The sequence below is a fragment of the Pseudopodoces humilis genome, chromosome 5 (assembly GCF_049639895.1).
Source record: "Pseudopodoces humilis isolate 2021_Gansu_Grassland_sample_001 chromosome 5, ASM4963989v1, whole genome shotgun sequence".
In the NCBI taxonomy this organism is placed as follows: Eukaryota; Metazoa; Chordata; class Aves; order Passeriformes; family Paridae; genus Pseudopodoces; species Pseudopodoces humilis.
Window position 1 is genome coordinate 7,521,840 of NC_142204.1, and position 24,956 is coordinate 7,546,795.

Below are 24,956 nucleotides of genomic sequence, written 5' to 3' on the forward strand. Positions count from 1 at the left end.
CAAAACCTTAAATAAGATCCTTGGAACTTTTTTCAGATATGTTGTCTCTATGCAGCATTTCTACAAGCTCATTGCTTACTGCCCCCTTTCCCCACATCCATCATTTTTCCTTCAGCTTCATGACTGGTGTCAAGGGCAGCCTGCCTGTGGAGAGAGATGTCCTTCCCTGCTTTGTGTAGGCCCTTGGGCATCCTGTCCTTTCCTACGGAAATTAAACTGTGGTAAACATTTTTTTTTCCTTACAGCGGTGTTAAATTATATATTACTCTCAATCATAAAATTATGGAGTGGTTTGGGTTGGAAAGGACCTTAAAGAGCATCTCATTCCACTCCCCTGCCTTGGACAGGAGCACCTTCTACTAGAACAGGTTGCTCCAAGCCCTGTCCAACCTGACCTTGAACACTTCCAGGGATGGGGCATCACCTGACACTCAAGAAGAGGAAAAATCAGTGACTTTTTTAAGGTTTAGTTTTATCCAAATTTGTGCTAACTCTGTAACAGGGATGTTCTCTATCCATAAGAATAAATTTCTAAACAGAAGGAGGCCTCTCCCTGGTGCCTCGTAGCATGGGAAAACTGCAGGATGACACAAGTTAACATACACAAAACCTCCTTGAATTCAGCTCTATTCTACTTACAATTCAGCTGCATTTCCTTCTGTACCAGACAAAACCCCGACTCTAAATTCTACATATTATAAATCAACTGGTACATGGTACAGAAATGAGATGAAATTCATGTACCATGAAATTCCCCAAGCTACCAGGGAACTAGACTTTGGGTACCAGATATGTTAAGTAGCATCCCTTTCATCCAGCTGATGAGGGCAAGGACAGTGTCTTTCCATATGCTTATGCCATTGACTAATATGATGAGGATAATGCTGATTCCAACAAAAACACTCCATGCAAACGTGGCATAAAATCTTTGTGAAGGGCGAATGACAGTCCCAAAATTCCTCATTGCCTCTAGAAACTGGACTGCATCTAAAAAATGAGGTAAGAGTCCTTGCAATGACTTGGAGCCTGACACCTGCACAGCTGACAACATTTCATCTGCATCTGCTTCTCAGAAGACATAATTTGTTTCCAGGACAAAATGCAAGGGCTTTGAACATCTCCTCTGAGGCTTTGTGGGTTATTTTCCAGATGGAGGGATTTCTTTTTTATAAACAATTATATTTGTTTATGATATTACATAAGAAACGAGTGACACATAAATCTCAACATCAAATGTAACTGCTCTTTTATGGCTTTCAGACACGTGTGTAACATCTCACCTGAAGCCAAATAAACTCTTCAGGTTACAATAGTTATTCTTGGGTTTGAGACAATCTGCAGTATCCATTTCATATGCATTCTGTTTTACCTTTGGTGTTTAAAAAGATGGTGCTACCTCCTCTGAGATCTGCTCTTCCTCATCTTAGTAGAGGTGTCCAGAATTCCTTGGCAAGGAAAGGAATGCCTGTATAATTTTCCCAGTGTAAGCAGGAAACTGAGTGCATGATAGCAGGATGTGCTTCACAGATTTAGCAACAGAAGCTAATGAAAAGCATTTTTCCAAGTGCATTGATCAATTTCACTAGATCCTATAAAATAACAGAACAAAAATAAATGCTTTTGGTCTACAGCTTCAAAGCTGTGTGGGGTGGGCTAAGTCATACTTAATATAACGCAGGCCCAAAATAAGAGTCAGAAAACTAGTATTTATTCCGGAAATATATAAAATATTTATGCCGCAGGATTTGCTTCTTTACTGTAAAGTAACTTTTTCCAGAGCCCAAATTTTATCTTCTGATGGAAGTTGCCCCAAATAAAAAAATGGGCACAGTCAATATACATACTGTGATTAGAACAAGCGGCCCTCTCGCAACATTTGAGATAGGATTTAACCTGCTTTGCCTCCTGCAGAGCCAATATTTTCTGGAGTGGAGCAATTGCCTTCCAGAATCTTAGCTAAGACAGGTCCTTCTCTGTTTACAGCTTGAAACACTCCTGCCTCAAGAGTATAGTCTACCCCTTAATTTGATGGAGAATTCTTAAAAATAAGTTCTGCATAATTTTATTTTCAGATGCAGTTAGCTCTAGTTGGATTGTTTCCTTTCTTGTAGTGCTCTAAAGCTGTGCTAAGAAGAATGTTATTTAGACTGTAAACTCTGGGGGAAAAGCTGCATCTTTAAGGAATCTGCCTGTTGTTTACAAAATTAGGTTGATCAGATGAGCTTAAGATACACAGCATCTGTGAGTAATGGAAAAAAATACTAAATTTTATAATCTATATAAGAATTGGCTGGATGGCTGAGCTCTAAGAGTGTCTTTCCTGTGAGGGTGGTGAGGCCCTGGCAGAGGGTGCCCAGGGAAGCTGTGGCTGCTCCATCCCTGGAAGTGTCCAAGGGCAGGTTGGATGGGGCTGAGAGCAACCTGGGATAGTGGAAGGTGTCCCTGCTCAAGGCAGGAGGTGGCACTGGATGGGCTTTATGGTTTTTATTGGGCTTCCAACCCAAACCATTCTGTGATTTGATGATGCTTGTCTAATAAAGCTTTGGATAGTGTTTGGTCACAATTAGTCTTCTCATCCTTTGGAAGCCGATTTCCCACCCACACACATAAACTTTTCATATATGTCCAGAAAATGCTGAACGATATTTCCAGAAAATAAATACTAAAAATGTAACATTTAATTTAAAGATATTTTAAAACCTGGAGCAAGGTAGTATTTACTTCACAGAATCACAGAAGTGCTTGGACGGGGAGGGACCTTAGCAATCGTCTAGTTTCACACCCCTGCCATAAGCTGGGCGACCTTTATACAATTAGGATATTAAGGATGAAATATTTATTCCGGAAATTTACGTATTTTTATACTCATTTAATATTTGCTTTGAGACGGGTATCTCCAAGAGGACACGGGCCGAGGTGTCGGTCGCGCAGCAGCAGCTGCGTGATGGGAACCGCCGGCGCGATGAGCTTGCTACAGGGAAAAGGAGGAGGAAAGGAAAAACAAGGGAAAGGCAAGCGGCCGGTAAGGAACAAGACACGAAAAAGCACCGCGTCACTCAGGAGAGCGGCCATTTTGCCGTCGGCCCCGCGCAGCCCCGCCTGGCGGGCGGGGCGGCCCCGCCGCCATTTCCGCGCGGCGGGGGCGGGCCGGGCGATGGCGGCGGCGGGAGCGCTGCCCGCGGCCTGCCTGGAGAGCGTGCGGGCGCTGTCGGCTCTGTTCCGGGAGGCGCAGCCCAGGTAGTGAGGAGCAAGGGAGCGGCGGTGCCGGCGGATGTTGGGCAGGACTCGTCTCGGCTCCTAGCGTGGTCCTGCCCCTCGTGGAGTCGGTTGCGGGCTGGAGAAGGGGCTCTCAGTGCCCCCATAGGGGTGTGGATCATGTCGCTTCTGGGGAGCTTTTGCGCCCCCAGCCTTCTCCTGGGGCTGTGTTTGTGTGTGTGGGGGTGATCTGTCCCTTCTCCTGTCCTGCCCCACGGGTTCCACGAGGAGTGCAGTGTGATCAGTCCTTGTGCCTGTAGCATGGAGGAAAGGTGTTTGTTTCTTAGTCGTGGGTAGCTTAAAATATCCTAGAGATACAGAATGGCTTGGGTCGGAGGGACATAGAAACTCATCCCATCCTGCCCTTGCTCTGGGCAAGAATACCTTCCGTTAGACCAGGTTGCTCCAAGCCCCGTCCGGGCTGGCCTTGGACATTTCCAGGGATGGGGCAGCCACAGCTTCTCTGGGCAACCTGTGCCAGAGCCTCACTACCCTCACAGGAAAAATTTCTTCCTAACATTTAATCTAAACCTGCTCTATAAGGCTGAAGGTATTCCCTCTTGTTCTGTCAATTCAGGCTGGTGTAAATAACCTCTGTCTCCCTTGTAGGCTCCCTTCAGGTGCTGGAAGGTATCAGTTTGGTCAGCCCAAAGCTGCTTTTCTCCAGGCTGAGCACTCCCAAGTCTCCCAGCCTTTCTGAGGAGCAGGTCTGCTCCATCTGTCTAAACAACTTGGTGCCTCTGAATTCTCTCCCAACAGCTCCACGTCCTTCCTGTGGTAGGACCCCAGAGCTCAAGGCAGCTCTGCAGGTGGCTCTGTCCTGAACGGGGCAGAAGGACAGAACCTCCCCTCCCCTGCTGTCCATGCTGGGGGCTCAGTGCAGCAGAGGAGGGATCTGGGTCCCAGCGCACGTGCCTGCGGCATGTCCAGTTCTCACCACCAGCACCCCCAAGTCCTTCTCCCGGGCTGGTCCATCTTTCATCTCTAGCCTTGGTTGATCCCCAGGGATTTTCCTGACCTGGGTGCAGCACCAGCACTTGGTCTTGTTGAACCTCATGGGCCACTTCTGAGGCTTGTGGTGCCTTTGTGGGCAGGCACATTAGATGGGATGCAGTTGTGGGAGTAGCTGCACTGGGGCAAAAAAACATGGAAGCCCTGCAGGGTGTCCAGAAGTGGGTGAGATCTGCCTGTGCAAGGCCTTGCTGGGTGACAGTCCCATTCCCACGTGATGCCCAAGATTTGCGATGAGGGTGGTGACTGGGTGCCTTAGGGACAGAGGGCGTACACTGTGGGGCAGGATGGGCTGCACCGGCTTCACTGGGAGGAAAGATTGGATACTCCTCAGTAGGTTTTAAGATGAGTAAAGAGAATGGGGGTAGTAGAGAAACAGGGGAGTGGTATGGAGCAGTGCCTGTAAGGTCAGGGAGATCTCTGCAGTACCACAGAGTGCTGTGTAGTTGGCTTTGGCAGAAGCTGGGCTTGCAGAGGTTCAGCTGGGAGATTTGGGTTAGAGGAATGGGTTTTTCTCTTCCTGGAAGGAGGGAGAAGGTACAGCTTGTGCTCACTCCTAACAGTAGTTTGAAATTCTTGACACCTGAGAATAAAGAAATCAGACTTAAGTTTGGTGTAAAATCCTGCTGGTGGTTTGATTGTTTAAATTCCCAGTGTGGTTTTATTTTTCAAATCCACATTTAAAAATCAAGGGGTGAAGGGGGAAGATGTACTTACAGATATTTTTTTGTGATGCCTGTGAGTGCAAGAGACCTAGGAGACCTTGCTCTGGTGTTCATCTCAGCTTCTTGGGAAAGAAGGGAGGACCTGTACAGATTTTTGGCTTATAGGCTGATGCTTTTTCTGTCTTGCTCCCTGAAGCCTCTGCCACTGTGTTTGAAAGAAGAGTAGATATTCCCAAAACAGCCAAGTTTTGTGGGTGCAGGTGGGCTGAAAGAGAGACACTGCAGTTGCTCTTCCAGAAGGACAAAGCTGTAGCATTACCTTACGTCCCATAGGGCATGGCAGAATAGGTCTAGGAGCAGCTCTGGCAGAAAATTTGCCAGCTCTGGCAAATCCTATTGCTGGTGCTGTTCAGTGACAGACACAAGCCAATGGATGTTTTGTGTTTGAAGGTGTGATATTTAGTGACAATTCTTTTGTTATTCTATCACTGTTCAGTGTTTGTGGAAACAAAATACATTAAAAATGCAAGTTTTGGTATTCTGTAACTCAGAAGGAACTAAGTTGAGGCAACAATGCCCCTACTGTGAGACCATGATGTGGAATTTGGGAGACTTGAATTTGGTTTTGAGATTAACTTGAGGCTTCCAGTGCTTTTTAGGTGATTTATTTATGCTTCCTTTACTAAGCTACACAAAGAAGAAAATGACTTTATTTTGTTCCTGGGAATGTTATGAGAATAAGTACTTTAAATGCTTTTTAGGGACTCTGCTTACAGGAATGGAGTTGTGTAAGTACCTAAAACTTAGAGTGGAAATACAGACTTGTAAATTTGTGGATTTGTTCGCGTAGTTCCTGACTAATTTAGTGATTTTTTTGGAGCCCTAGTCTTTTGAACACAGTTTCATTACTATTTTTAACTGCATGTTTGCTAGAGTGGTATCTTGTAGAGTTTCTAACAATAAAACAGGCCTTAAAAGGAGTAACAGTAATCTTCCTTTTGGCCTGGGTACAGGAATTCTGACTTTTTGTTTTGACTTAACAAATTTGCATGTCTTGTCTGAGAGCTGAGCCGCTATACCCTTTGCCTCTGCCTTCTTTTGTATTCCTGCAGAACTTGATGTGGAAATGAAGGACAGGTAGCAATAACAACTTGTGGAGCTGCTGTGTTAGGCAACTAGACACAGGAAACAGAAGTTTGTGGAATATCCACAAAGCAGTTCTGAATGGATTTCAAGGCCTGCTTACAATGCAAGGTAATCTAAAAAAATCTTTTGAATCTAAAATCCACTTAGGAGGCTCTTTGGTAGTTTTATAAATTAAAAACTAGGGAAAAGATTCTGGAAGGAAAATATTTTCCAATTCAAAAATACATTTTAAATATTTATAGCTGCTACTTTGTATGAGAATCTTTGTTGTACTGCTGATAAAAGATTATTTTTTTTTAAACTGCTAGTAAGCATTGCTGTGGAACAGTTTTCTCAAGTCAGTCTTGGCTGGTTTCTTAATATCAGCTAAATATTTTCTGCCATTCTTGCTAATTTGAGGATTTCTTTTATTCAGGGCAGTTTTCATTAAAATTCCATTGTAGTACACACTCAATTTGCAGTGCTGTTTGAATGCTTAGGTACAAGAGTGACATGTAAATTTTCTCAGACCAGAATCCTGCTTTATCAAACAACATTTAAGTCAGTCCGTGTTCATTCAGAGTACCTTTTCATTGCTTGTTTGGCTTTGAGATTTGATTTCTGCCTGGAATGATCTGGCTTGAGCAGTCTGGATTTTCTTTCATAGAATTTAAGAGATTAGATTTGGAGTTCTGTCTCTGCTCAGTTCTTCAGTACAGTAAAAAAATCAGCATCTCCTTCCATACTTACAGTGAGGATGCTTCCTTTTGTACCCCACACTTGCTCCATTAGGACACACAAAGTTTTCATCTTTGTATTTTACTGGAAATGTCTGCACTCTAAGTTGTTTTTTTTTCACTTTCAATCTAATTTTAAAAGAAAAATTGTCACAGCAGCTCAGCATGCTTCTGATCCATGATCTGACTAAAAGTTCTGTTATGCTGCATAGCTCTGCCAGGAGAGTGGAACTTTTTCAGCACAAGAATAACTGTCAGGTGTCCTTTTACCTGTGGAGTCACAAAAATACGCACAAAAGTTCTGGTTTCTTTTATTTCTCTTTTACCAATTTAAATAAGTGGATGTTGTACAGTAGCATGTCTTGCAGTGACCACTGGGTTCTGTATTTTGCAACTGGGTCAGGAAATGATTGATTTCATGGGATAATCCAACAAAAGGCACAGGCTGATATGAAGGAAATTACAGTGGGCTGAGTAGTCCCATTTTAGAGTAATGTCAGACTTTAAGAACTCAGAAGAGCTAATGGTTCTGCTCAATGTAGAAAGCACTGCCTGGCTGGGGACTACCTTACCACACCTTAGCTCTTCTAACATTTAGAAAAACTTGTCTCTACTGCATTTCCTATGGGGACCATGGTACGTCAGCCACTGAGTCTTCTCTTGGTACATCATGAAGTGGCAGGAGCTGCACTGCCTCTTGTAAGTTGAAGATTCAAGTTCCATGAATATATTTTCTTTGGTCTTGAAACCAAAACCAAATTCCAAACTTTGTTTTGGTTGTGTAAGCTCCACTTTTCTTTATGACTGAGGGCCAGCTCTGTGTTTGGTCGTTGTTTTTTTGTGCCACTGGTATTTTCCCTGCAGTACTGCACCACTGTAAAATGTAGCTTCTTCCCTGTAATTCTCAGTAATGCAGTGGTGGATTTTTTAATGTTTCAGTGTAGATGGAGAGTGTGTAAATACATTGGTCTTGATCAACTGTGAGGTTGCAGAGTAAAATATGTACTTCCTGGAGACATGAAACCTAATGTCGTGGTAATTTAGATAATAGTGTTTGTTGTTGTATTTTTTGCAACACTCTCCCTTCTTCGTAAGTCCCCTCCACACCCTGACAGACTTTTACATTGGGGTCACTGTACTGTCAATAAGATGTAGCCTAGCATAAAAGTGTCACTATTGGAGCAACAACTCTGATACAGGACTTGGAAAATGTGAACTGTGAGTAAAGACTAAGAGAGTTTTGTCTAGTGCAGGTGAGAAAACATGGCAGGAGCAGAGGTGGGAAATAAAGCCCCCAGACATGTCTAAGGGTATTCTTAGGGCTAAGGTGGATTGGCAGTGTTTGGTTAATGTTGAACTTGATAATCTTTAAAGGATCTTTTCCAGCCTTGGTGATTCTATGGTTTGATTTATAGGCATGATCACTTACAAAGGAGAAAGTAGAATTTCTGATTGTGCAAATGTGTAGGCATTTGAGTGAGCAGCAGAATGCAGGTAATACTATATAACCCAGTAGTGTTTGATCAAGAGGTTTTCTCATTCTCCTTTAGGAAGAGTTTTCTGTGTGAACATTTTATTTAATGCTACTTTACATTTCCTCTCTTCTCACTTTCTTCTGTTTGATCCTGAGTACATGGCAAGTTTGTTTAAAGTTCAAGGAGGCTGCATCTGGATTTCCTTTTCCTGACCCTGTTCAGAAGTATTGGATGAGCAAATGTATTGAACTTTCCTGTAGCAGTGCCATAAACGCTCTCTGGTGTGGCTTCTCTCCACCAGCATGTGGTATCAGAACTGAGTTAGCAACATTTATCATGTGTTGCCGTCATCTCTTTGGTGGACATAAAAGCAGGGCAGTGTAGACAAATAGCTGTAGTTTGGAAATGTTGTTTATCTCTGTGTGGCAGATCATGTGTAGATGTGTGTGTCAGTCCTGGGAGGCTGGTGAATCGTCATGGAGCAGCAGCCTCAGCTGTCATCCAGTCATACGGCTTATGCTTATGCTGCATATATGCAGCTTGGTAGTGCTCTTTTCCTTGGTCTGGGTGCTCCAGGAAGTGGCCTGGTACCTTCTGTGTTGGGTGGTTATCTGCTGAGGTTGGACAGAGTTGGCTTTTTCCCTTGACTGTGATTCACCCACTTCTGAATGGTGCTCATGCAGCTACCAGCTTTCTCGGTGACCTTTCCCCCTCTGAGGAAATCTGCAGCAGGCTGGAGCTTCTGATACCATATTCTTCAGAAACAGCTAATGCTGGACATATAAACTGTGTTCATTAATTAAAGCAATTCCTCTTAAAGCAGCATGCAGTGTCATGTATAAACCTGCCATCTATATGTATTAGGGAGAATTTTTTTTTTCCCCTTTACATTAAAATTCCAAAGAGCTGTTGAAAAATCACAAGGAATACTGAGGTAACACAACTCTCCTACAGCCCTTTTTCTGAAAAGGCTGATGGAAGGATTATGTGATGTATTTTGTTCTTTCTACTAGAAAGACTGTGAGTAGTTAAATACTCTGAATAGTTAAAGATTGCTGCAGAAATATCTTTGGGTTTACAATAAGAAGTGTCAATGTCATAGGCTTTTTGGTAGGAGTGAATTTTTTTTTCTTCACCACAAATTTTTGTATTTCAGACAAACAGCAGAAGAAAGTGTATTTCGGAATGTCCTGGAAATCTTGACAAGCGCCTCAAGTGCCATTGAGCAGACCTGTAAGGACTCCTGTGGACTGGCAGATCTAGACACCTTCCTGCTGCTCATAGCAGAGTGCTTCAGATGTCTGAGGAATGCCTGTGTTGAGTGTGCCAAGAATCAACATGTCATAAGGTACAGTTATGATCCCTCTTAGCCCATGCCACCTACTGATGTTTGTGTGGTTTTATAAAAGAGATTCTTATTTTACACTGCTGTGTTAGTTGATTTATTAACTGGCATTTCCTGCTTAATGCAATCACTTGAATTCAAATATGCAAGAAACAAAAATAGCTGACCTATTTATAGGTCAGTTTAGGGTCCTGCTCAATAATAGGACAAAGTGTTTGGGTCCATTATGTGAATTGATTACACAAATGATATAACCCTGTTGGAAGCCTGACTGTAGAGCTATCCTTTTTTTCTCTTTCTTTATCTTTTTATAACATAATGAATAAGTAAATGGTCTTAATAATCAGTTACAGGATTAGTATGTATTTTACAGTTAATTTAGATCTGTGTGTTTTTTCTGGCAAAACATACATCACATGTAGAACTGTGCATATTAATCCTGATACATAAATACAGGCAAGTTGAGTTTAAAGGATATTAAGTCAATCTAGTTCCTTAAGTTATTTAGCTTCTCTATTCTTTGCCTGTGTCTGTTGCAACATTGAAGCAATGTTTGTGATACAACCAGCTGTAGTTGGTGAATACCTGATAGTCTGGTTGATGTTGTTAGAAAACCCAACAAAATAGCAACAAACACACTTCTTGTCCAGATGCTCCGCGAGAACCCCAAACCAACCAACCAACAGATGAAAGCCCCCAAACTTGTCACAAGTTGGTTATATCAAATAATTATTGGGAACTACAGGCTTAAAAATTGGCTTCTCAGGATTGTCAAATTTGATTTATTGAACTAAATATAATTTTGACATGGGACCAAGGCTTAGTTTCTGTGCTGGGGCAGAATTCTGTTAATGCCACAGAAATTGCAATGCAAATCATTCTGAGAGTCTTACCTATGATTCCTCCTCACTGGAGAAAGGATAAATGATTACTTGGCCTTCTCTGCTTCTCTGTGAGAGTTGCATGTGTTTCCCTTTGAACTGGCTCTGGTTTTTTTTGGTAGCTGTCACTAACTGCTTTGTTGGCATTGAAAATCCACCAAGTTTATTATGAAGTAAAATACATGACTCTTGTTCTGGATGCTTGATCTCCAAACAAAGCAAAGGTTTTATGCAAATAGAGCTGTTTAAATTATAGGAATAGCTTGCTAAGGTTTAATGTCTGATAGGAAGAATAGCAAAAAGGGAGGAAAGGGTATTTAGCTCTGAAGGTTCTGTGCCCAAAATTGGCAAAGTACAGGATGATGCAATAAACCCTTTTTATTTGCTTCTGGTGGTAGTAATGTGGCTACTGATAGGCAGGTAATAACGTAGGAGAAACTATTTTTGTTTCAGAGGTCCTGAAGATGCTAAAGATTTCCTGTTAACTTTGATGAAAAGCCTTTTAAATTTTGAGTGTATTTCATATTGAGTGAATTATTGTGTTTTTTTCACAATTTAATAACAGGAACTTGGGTCTCATCTCTACATCTGTCCATTTGATAAAGCTGCTTCATGGACTACAGATCAAAGAAGAATTGTTACTGACTGGTAAGGCTGGGGATTTTGTTAAATGTATGGCCTGCACTATATTTTTTTATATGGGTGGTATGATGTCACTTTACTGATGCATTCTTTTTTGAATTGCAGTTAAGAATTGGCCCTCTCTTAGACTGCTTGAAAAAGGTCTCAGCCTCAAGTCTAGTTCGGCTTTTTTTTCACTGAACTGTTTCTTACAGATTGCTAAAGGAAAGATATATTGAAACTCTTGAATATGAAGATATTTGATTTTATAAAAGGCAAAGTTCCTGTAGTACCTCCATTCAAAATACATTCTGCTGTTTTACTGTCTTTTTATTTGCTGATGCTTCAAATAATTTATCTGATTCTAGGCAGCAAATTTTGGCTGTGACGTCTTAAAAATTATTTTTAATTTTCATTTGGGTACCATGGTTGCTGGCTATTGAGGATGATATCTGCCAAGAACTAAGTACTGATTTGAGTAGTGTTCACATTTCCTTAACAGATGAGTTATTTCTTTCAATGCAGTGAAGAGAAAATGTGACTATGTTACCCTTCCTCACTAGTGGTAGTCATTGTTACTCATTTCACTAGATATTAAGGGGTTTCAGTAATTCTCCTCAGAATGTGTGTTTCCTGGTGTGTGCGTGTGGAGCTGTATACATTGGACTGCAGTTGTGACTGTCTGTGGTTGCAGTCAGTAAAGCATGTTTGCTTTCTTGTGTGTCTGTTATTTCTTTTCACTCCTGTTCTGTTGCCGCTGAAGATGAATAGATCACACGGACACAGGTCGAGGTGTGGTGGAAAGACGAGAGAGAGTTTATTTTTCCTCCCAGGATTTATAGGCTTCTGACCATGGCCAGGGATTGGATGGTCAGGATAACGCTTTCTCACTGCACTGGCCAGGAGAGATGCCCATCACAAGACATGTAACAGAAAGAATGTACACATATCTATGTTTACAATTACTGTCCTGGGAAAGTCTAGAAAACCATGTTAGCAAGCTCAGAAGCCGAGTTTTCAGGGTGACACTGTTCCTCAGGTGAGGTTTATTACTGGATTTCTGCTGCTGCTTTTCTGTCACTTTGTGAAAGCAGGTGAAACAGTTTTCATGCAGTAACTTGCCCTCAAACACCTTTATGAAGCTGTGAGGGAGCAGTGAAGTCCAGGAGACTGGGTTTCCTTTTGCTGCTATGTTTGGCTCAAAATAAAGCCCTGTGGGCACGTGAGGGTATTGTTCTTAACCCAGGTTCACTCCTGGACCTCTTGCTGGAATCCTGCTGCCAGGGAAGGGTTGGTGATGCCAGCACAGCCCTTCAGTGTGGGAGGAACTGAACTATAAGCTCTGTGAGTGGCAAAAAGGGCTTGCTCAGTGGCTCCAGAGGGGAGGAACTGATGGCCCATGGGAGTGAATTTGAAGCCGTGTTACTGGAAGGACTGGAAAAGGTCATGGAGAGCGAGAGTGTCCTGTTCCACAGTTGTGAACTGCTTTACAGACCAGCAAGATGAAAGGAAAAGTGATGGGAGACAAAAATGTTGCTTCTATCCAGCCTGTCACCGTCCCTTCTGTGGCCTTGGACAGCAGTGGGCTTGAAAAGCTGTACTGGGAAAAAGAGCTTGCCACCTTCAGCCCATTCAAAGCATCAGGAATTGTGTAAGAATGCCACCTGCCAGAGGGAGCAGGATGTGCTCATTGCTGGATACAGGCAAGGCCTGAGGTCTTCCCTTTGGCTTCATGACTGCTGGTCCATCCTTGCTGGGATGGCACATGTGTGTGCTGTTCTCTGCTCATGGGTTTGAAGGAGAGGGAGTGCTATTGAGCAAAAAGCAAAGGGGGTAAACCCTGGTAATTTGATTATCTGCTTCAGGCACTTTATCCTAGCTAGAGGATGGTGTAAAATCTGTTTATCTACACTGAATATAAGGGTGGCGTTGACAAGGCAGTTTTTAACAGGTTTTTGGTGAAAGTTGTTTTGTGACTGTTACTCTACACAGACATTCAGTAAATACATCTGAGTTATAACTAAAATTTGCTGTATTGACCCAGGATAGGTGGTTCATTTGATGCTGTAAGTAGCATTGATCTCACTGGGAAACCTCTGCGATGAGCATGGCTTATTTTTAACATGTATGTTAGTACAACAACAAAAAAATTGTAGACAAGCAAATGTTGCTAATTCCTTGCTGATTGATCTGGTGAACTTTGTTGTAAGTGGAAATTAATGTAGTGCCTAGAGCACCAGTTCCTTCTGCAGGATTTACTTCAGAAGCTAACAGATAAATATGACTGGATTATTAGTTATACTGAAGCAAATTGCTAAATTGGGCTTGGATAGCACTTTTGAAACAAAAGAGACCCATTAAATTAGTAAATGGTACTGTGTTTTTTTCCTGTAATTCTGTTTCATGATTCTCATGTTTCATATGGGAAATCAGGTCACAGGGCTAGAATACCAAGTGTATTTTGTTCTTGCGGATAATTAGGTGTTAAGTGCAGTATTTCAGGTTGTTCATTTGTGTGTATATCACTTCCTCCCTCAAATAGATGCTTGGATTGGATGATCCCTCTTGATGCCTGTGTTTAAAAACCTCTTAAGGTTTTTAAAATACCTTCATGTTGCTTCCATAACAATGAAGGAGGAGGTAAGGCTTTACTGCGGGGTGAACAGCAGTAAATAATGTTTCAGATCATGTACCTCTGAAAAATTCCCAGAATAAATCATTATAGGCTAAATAAACTTGAAGTTCCAACATTATTGTATTTACAAAGATGAGGTTGAAAATTTTTCTGCAGACTGAAAAATCCGTTTAACCTGATCTATGGGAGGTCTGCACTCTAATCCATTGGTAGCTGTTAAGGCTAGTTAGTGGTGTGTTAATTTTTGTAAGAAAGTTCAGTGTAGTACAATTTCAAATGGCTAAAACCAGAAATGAAATAAAATATATATTCTTTGGCCACTGCTATGACCAGTGTGATAGTTAAGGGAGAGGACATGATCAAAGAAAAAAAATGGAGGTTTTTCACTTTGTGCAAAGTGGTATGACTAAAAACTGTTGCTAATATTTATTCAAATAAATCTAGGTTCCTTTGCATCCTCTCTGCTAGGAGTGATACTTTAAAAATAGTTTGCCCAGGGGTTATATAGATGGTTAATTGGGTTCCTCAGTTCAGTATATTTACTGAAACAACTCTACTGCATGTTTTCACCATAACATTTTACTTTTTCTTTTTTTCAATGCTTAAAAAAACAAGATAAATTCCTGTATGTTTGTAATACTTGTCCCAGCCAGCTGTGGCAAAATTTGTTTTGAGTATGTGATATACCACTAAGGCAATGCACTAGAATCCTTGAAGGTGAGTTAGAATGTCTGTCCAGAAATAGCTCTTTGAAACTTCAGGAAGATTGAAAAATAGTGAATTCATACATACAACATTCATAGATTTTCCAGTCCCATGTTACAAGCCAGCTGTCCCTGTAATAAGAGTCTCCTTTCTTTTTAGTACTTGCATTAAAAAAACACAAACATTTTTAGTCTTTTCTTTTATGGTATTGCTACAGTTAGCTGTTTGTCCCCACTCTTCCTCCTTGCTTACTTCCTGTGATACTTTGAGTTGAACTCCATAGCCTAGTTTTATTTCTCATAATTGTTTACATAGTACATTTGTGGTAATCTAAGATATTCTTAAAACTAATCTTTCTTACAATTAGTCTGTCTTGAGCAATGTGTGTTTTGTACTACTTGATGATGCCAGGTGAAGTGTGCTCTGAGGAGCTGCATGAAGAAGCCTACAGCTGGATGACTGCTGTTGGGGGTTCACACGATCACAGTCACAGAGGTTGGCAAAGACCTCCAAGACCATCATGTCCTGCCTGTGACTGATTCCCACCTGGTCACCTAGACTAGAGCACTGAGTGCCACATCCAGTTGTTCCTTGGATGCCTCCCAGAATGGGGACTCCACCACCTCCCTGGTCTGTCCCTGCCAATGTCTGACCACCCTTTTGGTGAGGAAATTCTCCCTGATGTCCACCTTGACTCTCCCCTCGCACAGCTTGAGGCCATTTCCTCTCATTCTGTCTGTCCCTTGTTCCCTGGAAGCAGAGCCCAACTCTCCCTGGCTGCCCCTTCCTGTCAGGGATTGTGGAGGGCGATAAGGTCTTCCCTGAGGCTCCTTTTCTCCAGGCTGAGTCCCCCCAGCTCCCTCAGCTGCTCCTCATCAGACATCCTCCAGACCCTTCCCTGGACATGCTCCCAGGCCTTCAGTATCTTTTTTTATTTAGGTAAAGGCTTAGTACTTGACATAGGATTGGAGGTGCCTCAGCAGTGTTCCAGCACAGGGAACAGTCACTGCCCTGGTCCTGCTGTCACTATTGCTGGTACAGATATTTTTTTGGAACGGAATATTAGGAGCCTGTGTTCATGTAACAGGCAATCTCAGCCAAAACCCGTGTTCAGGTGTGCTGCCTGTCAGAGCAAGGTTTGGGGTGTTCTCCGCTTATAATTCTACAAGTCGGAAAACTTTGGTTAAATTGTAGCAGATTGTAGCTTGAATCCCTGAACAGGAATTTGACCTTGCTTGCAGTTTTCTGCGAAATGTTCAGGTGTAGTTAAATATGTATGCTAACTGTGAAGCATGGAGCATGGTGCCTGTGGAATAGCAGGCCACATAACTCTCTCAGTCTTGCCTGAGAAAGTGGCCTGGGAAATCATAAAGAGGAATTAAAGCAATCCTCAGAGATAGAAAACAGCCTTGCAGGTGCTGTTTGTCTGTTCCTTGTTTTCCTGCAAGAGAAGGTTGAGGGCTGGTGTACCCCACTGACCAGTGATGGTGATGTGTTAGTTCACTAACTAATAAGAGTTTTACTTTTCTGTACTTTCACGTATCGGTCTATAAAAAAGATTGGAGGTAATAAACTGGGAGAAATTCTCCAGTTCGACTCCAAGAGAGAGTCTGTGTCGTTCTTCTCACCGTTCCCAATAGAGCGACAGTTAAACAGCTACAGATACTCTCTTCAGAGCAGAACTTACAGCATTCCTTTAAAAGCAGCGATGCAAGATGTCTCTATGTAAAATTTTTAATACTGCGCTTATTATAGTAACTTGAGTATTTTCTGGTAGGATGTTCAGCAACATGAATATCATATGTCTAACACCTGTTCGTGCTTCCTTTCTTGAGGGAGGATGTGTGGGAAATTATGTGATATCTTATTTTAAACATTTTTCAAGTACTACAAATGCCATGTTCTTACAAGGGAACTATAAAAAAATGTTCCTTTCTTTGAGCTTTTTTTCTTCCCCCCCTTTTTTTTCTCTTATTCTCTCTCTGTCCCTTTTCCCTCTCTCCATTTTTTCTATTTTTTCTCTTAATTTTTTTTTCTTTTTTCTCTTCCATTTTCCTCTGTCCTCTTTTTACCTTTGTCCTCTTTTTTCCCTCTGTCCTCCTTTTTTTCTCTCTCCTATTTTTCTCCTCCTTTTTCTCCTCTCTCTTCCTTTTTCTCTTTTATTGTCCTTTTTTCTCTCTCATTTTCTGCCACATTTTTTTTCATCTCTCCTGTGTCCACCAGTACCATTAGTACTGTGAGTTTGGGCTCAGTGTTGTTGAACTACTTCAACTCTTCTGGACCTAAACTGTTTTCATGTGTATTTTTCTTTCAGTTAATGAAAACCCAGTTGCTCTTGACCCATTGGTGCTTTAACAGTTGTTCATGGTCTGAGAAGAAAGTGCCATGGGAAGTGGTTTTAAGTCCTTCAGTGTGGAAGTGAAGCACTCTGCAGAAGAGATAGCAATGAGTAACCTTTGAATTCAGAACTCTGTATGAATAAAAGTATCACTCCTTCATAGATACTAAAAATAAATTTTAAAAAGCATAGGGGTGTGCGCATGCTTCAGAAATGAAAAGGGACCTAGGTCTATCTATAGCTTCCAGAGATTGTTTCATGCAAAAGTTAAATGGGATGGAAGCATTTCATCTTTCATGATGTAAGAAGACAAGAGCTTCTCTTGAGGTCTACAGGAGAACATCACAAGGCTGAGCAAAGAAGGATACTTGATTTCTTTGTAAGCTTTTGAAGGTGAAGACATGCTGGGTTTCAAAAACCACTGACTATAAGCTGTAGGTGCTCATGTAGTACTAGAAGATCACGTTGACATTTTGTTAGGTGAGATACCTGAAAATAAATGGTACAAGGAAATAAATTTGCAGCTACATTGGGTATCTTCTCAGTTTTAAAAAGTTGTTAATTCAAAGTACTTTTCAAAGGTTTACAGAAAAGGAGATATTTAATCAAATGTTTTTGTTTTACTGAAGAAGAACGAGTAAAACGGGGTTAAATTGTTATGCTTGCAAAGGTATTCCTGAAAACAAAAATGGGTAAATACCAGTGAAATGATTTCTACTTTTTCAAGAGGGTGCAGGGGAGACAAAACTTTCAGTTCTGTCTTCCACTCAGTGAAAAAAACCAGGTGTTTCTTTGCTCTGACCTTTTCCATTTCTGCACTCAAGGATTGGCAGTTTGGAATTACAGTGGAAAATCAAGGCTGGCTAATTCTGAAAGTACAGAGGAGCAGGGGAAGGAAATGCTTTCAAACCTGCCAAAGCACACTGAGTTAGTTTTCCTGTATTCCTTCTTAAATGGGCGTCCCTGTATCCTTAATTGTTTACTGTTTCTTGTCAATATTTATTTATCTCTTTATTTTTTTACCCTAGAAGTCTATAGTCCCCTTTAAAAAGACTATTTTGGCAGTAGGAAAATGAGCTAAAAGTATATATGTGGGCTTCTGGGAATACATTGGAGTGGTACCTTTGCAGAGCCAGTGGGTAGAAAAATTGGGCATTGCAGGCTTAGTTTGAAAATCTGAGTGTTAGAGGCATATGTACTAGCATCACAGTCTAACTGGTTTTCACCTGTTCTTGAAATTATTTGAAATGCCTGGTCATTCGGAAAATTATTTTAAATCAGCAGGAAAGAGAAACAGAGTGGTCAGTTATGGAACCTAAATGTTCTTTTATGAATGCCAGTATTGACAGGAGTCACTCTCATATTTTGTGTTTCCTTCTTATCTCTTGTCCAGTATTTTTCATTCTTCTGTTTTATTCTTTTAAAAAATGCATTTTGTTTTCACTTTTTTTTGTAGTTCTTTAATCATGTTGCACTGACTGTTTTAATTTAAAAATTACTGCTGATGTTTTCTATATAAAAAATAAATACTTTAAAACATGCTTGGAAAGTGTGATGGAACGCAGGTGTAGTAACTTTTTGCTAGACAGACATCATAGCAGAGCTCACCCAATGCATTTGGGAAACCATTGCCAAGTTTTATTGTCTATAAACAGAGGTCTGTAACTGCCTGAACAAGTGTCTTTACACAGGCTTGTTTATAGGGAGTTGGAGAAAGTGTAATTTCTAAATTGTGTCCTGGAGATTCTCATAGACAATGGCTGTGAAATTTAAACCAACTGGATTAAGGAAGGATAGTTAATCTTTACTCTCTTCCCATGTCAGTGCCCCAAATATTTATCTATGAAGGAGAAGACATACTGTTTTGTTGGAGATCTTGGGGGTGTTCGTGACCAAATTCAGTAAATTATTGTGCTGCAGGTTTTTTTGTACCAGTTATGTTACTTGCTGATTTACATGGAATGAGTGAGTGGTTATAAAACCTGAATAATTTTACTCTCATACAGTCATCATGAGCTGTTGATAGGTGACGCTTCTCAATTTTGTTTCACATTAGCTTTTCTTTTGAGGGAGAGGAAGAGGGAGAAAGCAGCTCCTGAGTGGACCTACAGTCCATGGGATTAATTCCCAAAAAGCAGCATGAAAGAACATGATTCAGTTGCATGGAAGAAAAGAGAACTTAAAAATCTGCACTCCCATTTATTTTTGTATTTGGGGTTTCCTTTTGCTTACAGCTAGCACAATTAAAACTATGTATGTATTACAGCTTAAATAAACCAGCTGCTAACTTAAACAGACTTTGTTTAGACATAGGAATAAAGGACAGCCCTGACCTTAAGAGTTGCCAGTTTCAATGTGTGATCTTTGCTTTGTCTGTTAGGATTTTTGTATGGGGGACTGGTGCCAATACTTTGCTGCCACTGTTAAAGTAAAAACTATAATTACATTGTCAAAATAATATTTATAGTATTTTTGGGGAATAATTGTGGGAGTGTGATGAATATATTATACTCATCAAACTTTTATGTAAACATAAGCATGAGTTTTTTATTTGAGTTATTGGTGTTGTTTTTGGCCTTTGTGTTTTTCCAATCTGTAAAAATAATATTGGGATTTTCATGATCTCTAGCATTTGCAGAGCGTGTGCCCTAAGAATCAGTTGATATGCTATCTGGTAGGAGTAAACTGCTAGTTGCACTTGTATTGGGATTTTGGTTTCATGTTTCCATAGCTTAAGAAAATCCTCTGTTTTTTTGAGTTTTGCTATCCCCTAATTACTATAGCTCAGAGGATTTTACTACTTTACCAAACAGGAAAGTTTTAAGTAATTGGTTTGTTCTTTTGTACCATTTGAGTTGGGGTTTTTTTTGTTTTAGTTTGGGGTTTTTTTTGTTTGTTTTTTTGTTTGTTTGGATTTTTTGTTGTTCTTCTTCCTTCATGTTTAGCTTTTTTTTTTGTGTGTTTTTTTTTAAATGAGTCTGAGTCCATCTTAAAAGTGAGTGTGAACATCTCCCAGAAACATATATGATTACAAGTTGTGAGGTTTTCTAGCAATAGGCAGTTGTCCCTTGGCTGGTTAAAGGAGTAGGCAGAACTTGCTGCTGGGCACTGGGAAGTTACCAGATGCACAGATGTTCCAGTCCTGCTCTATACTGCAGTTTTAACTGTACAACTGTTCTGTCTCTACTGTGTTTTGGTGAATATTGCCACAGATTGCTCATGAACTGTCTTCAGAACACCTACAGCAAGGATTTCAGCTGTACAACGTCATGTTCTCAAATCATGTCAACCTCAAGCAACCTCCTACAGGCAAGAGCATTCTCTTGGTTCTCTTAGTTTGGTCCAAAATTCATTGAAGGCTGTGGAAAGACTGATTTGCATGGATCTTGGTTCATGTCATTGTTCCAAGGCTTTGTGATTTGGCCTTTTTGCAGAAACTCCAGAATAGGGAACCAACCTTTACACCACTTCCAGCTGTGTGCAAAAGAAAAAGAGCCAAACCTGGACCAAGAGCACTCAAACTGATGCGTTGTCCTGAGTTAGCAAATACAGAATTCTCTTTAGCTCCTGTGCATGTAGTACTGGCCCTGCCTGCTGTGGTTCACTCTTGCCCCGTTCACTGTGAGTTCCCACGCTTAGGATCTTGCACAGTGCATACAGGAACAGCTCCCTGTGCCCTGCAGGTCTGAGGTATTCGTGTACATTTGTGTGATACAGCAGGAACTGAGATTTTGAGTAAATGCCAGTGATACCAGTGTTTTCAACCTGACATGTCTTTGTAATGTTGTCTCTGACTTCTGGTATTAATATGGGAACTTGATGCATGCCTTAATTTCTTTTTTCATTTTTAGCATTTGGAGTGGAGTGGGGTTTGAGAGAGAGTTTAGATCCACTGAAGAAGGGCATTGTGGGATCTACTGTAAGACCAGAGACTCTACTTAAATGCAGCACTTTCTTATCTTAATGGCAAAAAGAGGAGGGAGTGGGGCCTCCAACTTCCAGCAGGGCTTGGCGCTTCATTATTACAGGCAACTGTAGTTGTAGGCTCTTGTGTCCAAATATAGTAAGCTCCAGTTTGCTGTGTTTATCCCTTACTAGTCCCACGTAAGACTCTCCTCTCATTTTAAAACCTTTTCCCAACTCTGGTTTAAATGTGCTAATGTTTAAATGCAGTGATTCATGGCAGTGGGTTGGTTTTTTTCCTACTGTGGGCTTAATTCTCTCCTTGAGTCTTGCTGCTTCTGCAGTAGACTCAGTAGTAACAAATTCTCTAATTTAGAATCACAGAATGGCCTGAGTTGTAAGGGACATTAAAAATCATCTTGTCCACACCCCCTGCCATGGTTCCACTACATCAGATTGCACCAAGCCTCATCCAACCTGGCCTTGGATGCTTCCAGGGCTGAGGCAGCCGCAGCTTCTCTGGTCAGCTTGTGCCGGGGCCTCACCACCTTCACAGGGAAGAGTTTCTCTCTAATATCCCATCCAGCCCTGCCTTCTGGCAGTGGGAAGCCATTCCCTCTTGTCTTGTACAGGCCCTTGTAAATAGTCTCTCTCTAAGTTGTGTTGAACTAAATTTTTTTATTGACTGTGTATATGTGAGTATAAAAGTGTTTTATTGCAGCACCTTGAGGCACAATTTGATCTACAGACCAAATCCTGCCTAATGAGGTTCACCTGTCAGGTGACTGATGACATGGATGGCATTAGAAGCAGACTTAGAAATCGTGATTAAAAATCTGGTGCTTTCCAGCAGTTTGACACTTGTACTGATGGTCAAAACTGTCCTTCTCATGGTACTCAGGGAAAGATGTTTTGATTGCTGTACTGGGAGACAGAAGCAGTGACTGTCTCAGAGTCAGTTTAAATAATTTTGCTCCTTTTAGGAGGGAGAGTAACCTGAGAAAATATCCCTAAGTCAGAACAAACAGTAGGTCAGTGGGCTGCCCTGTGGACTCCCCTGGTCTCGTTGCTGGTGCAGCTTTTAGACAGTGTGTAGAGCTGGTTTGTTTTTTTCCTGCTTCTGCAATTTGGAGGCTTTCTAGTATAGCCTGCCAAGATGTTGCTGATTTATGCCACATGCATAGTGGTTTTATAATGTGGACTGATATCCACTTGGAGCACAAAGGAAATAGGAGTTTGCTGATGTCTATTTAATTAGAATGGTTTCTGGTTACTTTGGTTAAGGCTTGAAATGAACGGTAATGCTTATATTTCTGTGGATCTCTAAATAGTGTGTTCTGTAAGTCCTTTCCTTCCTTCCTGGCTCTTTAGTGTCCCCTAACCTACCCCAGCAAATAATGTCAGCAAATAATTCATAATGAGGCAGGTTTCTGTTCTACACAAATATATGTGAATCAAACCTTGCAGAAGCATCCCTAGATTTAAAGTGGTTGCCATGTTTTTTGCAGCAGGGACATTAGGATCTCATGATAAAGGTGGGAAAAATGGGGAAAACAAACCTTTTAATTGCAGAGCTTCCTAAAGGCAGAGCATCTTAAATTTAATGCAGGGAGAAGCAGCTTAACTTTTTTCACATATGCTAAGGGGAAATATCCCTTCTAAAGAGTCTCCCACAGAGGCCTGAAGCAGGCTATATTTTTTCCTCCAGGGAAAGTGAAGATGGAAGGGGGATGGAAAGAAGCTAGAGGAAGATCTGGGCAGAGGGAACAACAGGAGGCATCTCTTGCCTGTTGGGATAAAAATCCAAGTGGTTATAATTATGTAGGAGTTACACATGTCATTCTCTCAACCATTTGATTGTCATTGCCATGGCACAACTGCCATACTCTCCAGTTACAGGAGTACCATTGTGGTGGAAAAGAGGAAGTTGTCTTACCATGGTTTTCCAGACACAAAGCTACAAGGCTTTTATTTCCCATTCTGCAGCACCCTTTTTTTGCTAGCAGCTTTGAGCTTGGAGAGAAAGGTGTCTCTTGCTTTTTGTTGAGAATTTTAGGGAATATTGCCAAGTTACGTGATGTGTAGAGACATCAAAGTAAGTTTGTGAGATACATCAAGTTCTTTCCCTTTCTCCAATCTCTGGGCATATACCATATGTGGTACAGAAGGGACCATTACATGGCAATGAGAAAAGGTAAGCTGCCTTTATAGGTATTAAATGAAATGATAATGCCCAAAAAAGGTTGATGCTAAAACTGTTGCTGTACGTTAATGTGGATATGCAAGTAAAAATACCAAGTGTAAGTTTGCTTGTTATTCTGTATTCCAAAAGGACTGTGGTCCATTTGTTAGCCAGATACAGAATATAAATGGTACAAGTAAGTGGGGGGAAGTCTGATATTCTTTTCACAGACTTACGGAAAAAGATCATTCAGCTTTTTGAGGGCAAATATAAGCACTTCAGTGGAAATTTTGGGTTAAACGAAACAACATACACAGTATATATTTGGAGAAATTTGTTCATAACCTTGGTTAGTACTTTACATGTTAATAATTTTTTCTTTTTTTTTTTTCAGACCTGTAGAAGGTACCTTTTAGGAGGAGTGTGTCTCACAGGCAGACACCACTAATAGTACATAGTGGGTGGCCACCCACTTTGTTTCCTGGCATGGTTTAAGCCCATTTTGAGACTCCCCAGTACTTCAAACTTGCTGATTTCGCTGCTGCAGGACCTTTAAAGAGACATTGTATTAGATTTAGGCTCAGCTTTTGGGCTGATTCAAGAACATGATTTTACATCCTAATGTTTGCAGGAAGTTAATAAAGGCAGTCCCCCAGGTCTGCAAGCACTTAAGTGTTTTACTTCATATAGGGCAGTAATCTCAGGCATGTGTTTTCGCTACTTCTAGGATGTAACAGGATTCCCATTTCATATGCCTTTAGATTTTAATAGATAGTTTGTTAAGGAAATTAGCATATTTATGTTTACTTTCTAAAAATGAAATGATGCAATTACAATAACAGGAGATAAAGAAAATGGTTCTAGTAGTGTATTTAGCAAACCTTATTAGTGCTGTATGAATCAGAGTCAGTTTGAACCTGATCTCCAGAGGTCTGTATAACTGACTCTTTTCTTAGTAAATGCACAAGTAAGTTGTTTTTTTTCATCTCTTTTTATGAGACCTCATTGGAATTTAATTTGCATTAGAGGCTAATTTGATGTGTGGTCTGATGGTTTCTTCCAGATCCCTTCTAATTTATTTGTAACTCCACATTTTTAATAGTGTGGCAAGAATTTTACTTGCCTTTAAGTCAAATTCTCCTTTAAGTCAGAACAAAGTATTGATATTTTTCCTAGACACTTGTCTTCCAAGAACACAAGGCCTGTCCAATCAATGCACATAATGTTCTGTTAAAATTAGAGCTGGCACTTCTGAAGGGAAAGAAAAAGAAGTAAGAGTGCAACTTTGTTTTGAAGGTGGAGGAGATGGAGGGGAGAAGGAGCAGAAATGTACTAAACAAAACATTCTTGGTATTCCACAGATGGTAAAAATGGGTTACTAGTCTGCACTGCAGCAAGTGCAGTAAGACCAAGGTGGAAATATAAAAGGTAGTTAGACAGTAATTTTATTTACAGCAATAAAATACTAGGTACTATTTTAATGTAACATTAAATGACAGAGCCCATATATGTATTGTACATTCAATTTCAGTAGTCTAGACAGACTGTTTTCCAAGGAAAATACATTTTGATCAGTATTTGTGGTATGATTCATGGTGGTGAAGAGGCAAATAACTCTTTATGACTGGAAGTTGCTTTAACTTGCAGCCGCAAGGGAACAAGTCAATGACCGGATGATAGTGGTGGAAACTCACATTTTATAGTAATAGAGAACTACACCTTATGCTGAGTTGGAGGTTTTATATTTCCGGGACACACAGTCTATCATAAAGCATTCTGCCATTGTTTACAAACAGCAAGAGCTGCTTTGTGTGACAGCTCACAGCCCAAATTTTAGATTTGCAAAGCTCACAGGTGACTCTAAAAATGTGCAGGCTCTCAGAAGCCTGGGGTGTGGTCCCAGGACTTATTAGGCTTTGTGTCTGCCCCAGTGCAGAGGAGGCACTGCAGCTCTGTTTTTCCTGCATGTTACTGGTTAGAGCATTAAGAGGGATGCAAGTTTGTAAGCCTTATATTTCCAGTCTGACAAGCAATGCTGTACAATTTTGTATGTGCTTTGGTTGGATCTATTTTATATC

The 24,956-nt window shown here is 40.9% G+C and overlaps 1 protein-coding gene across 1 annotated transcript in view; it reads left to right on the forward strand.

Annotated features, from left to right (window-relative positions):
• The first annotated feature begins 3,143 nt into the window (after nucleotides 1-3,143).
• The window catches only part of ATXN10 (ataxin 10), a 96,664-nt gene continuing 74,851 nt past the window's right edge, over nucleotides 3,144-24,956 (forward strand). Inside the window, exons 1-3 of the mRNA XM_005527014.2 lie at nucleotides 3,144-3,237; nucleotides 9,425-9,616; nucleotides 11,060-11,142. Coding sequence (XP_005527071.1) covers nucleotides 3,155-3,237; nucleotides 9,425-9,616; nucleotides 11,060-11,142 — 358 coding nt within the window. The 5' untranslated portion in view covers nucleotides 3,144-3,154. The remainder of the gene's footprint in view (nucleotides 3,238-9,424; nucleotides 9,617-11,059; nucleotides 11,143-24,956) is intronic.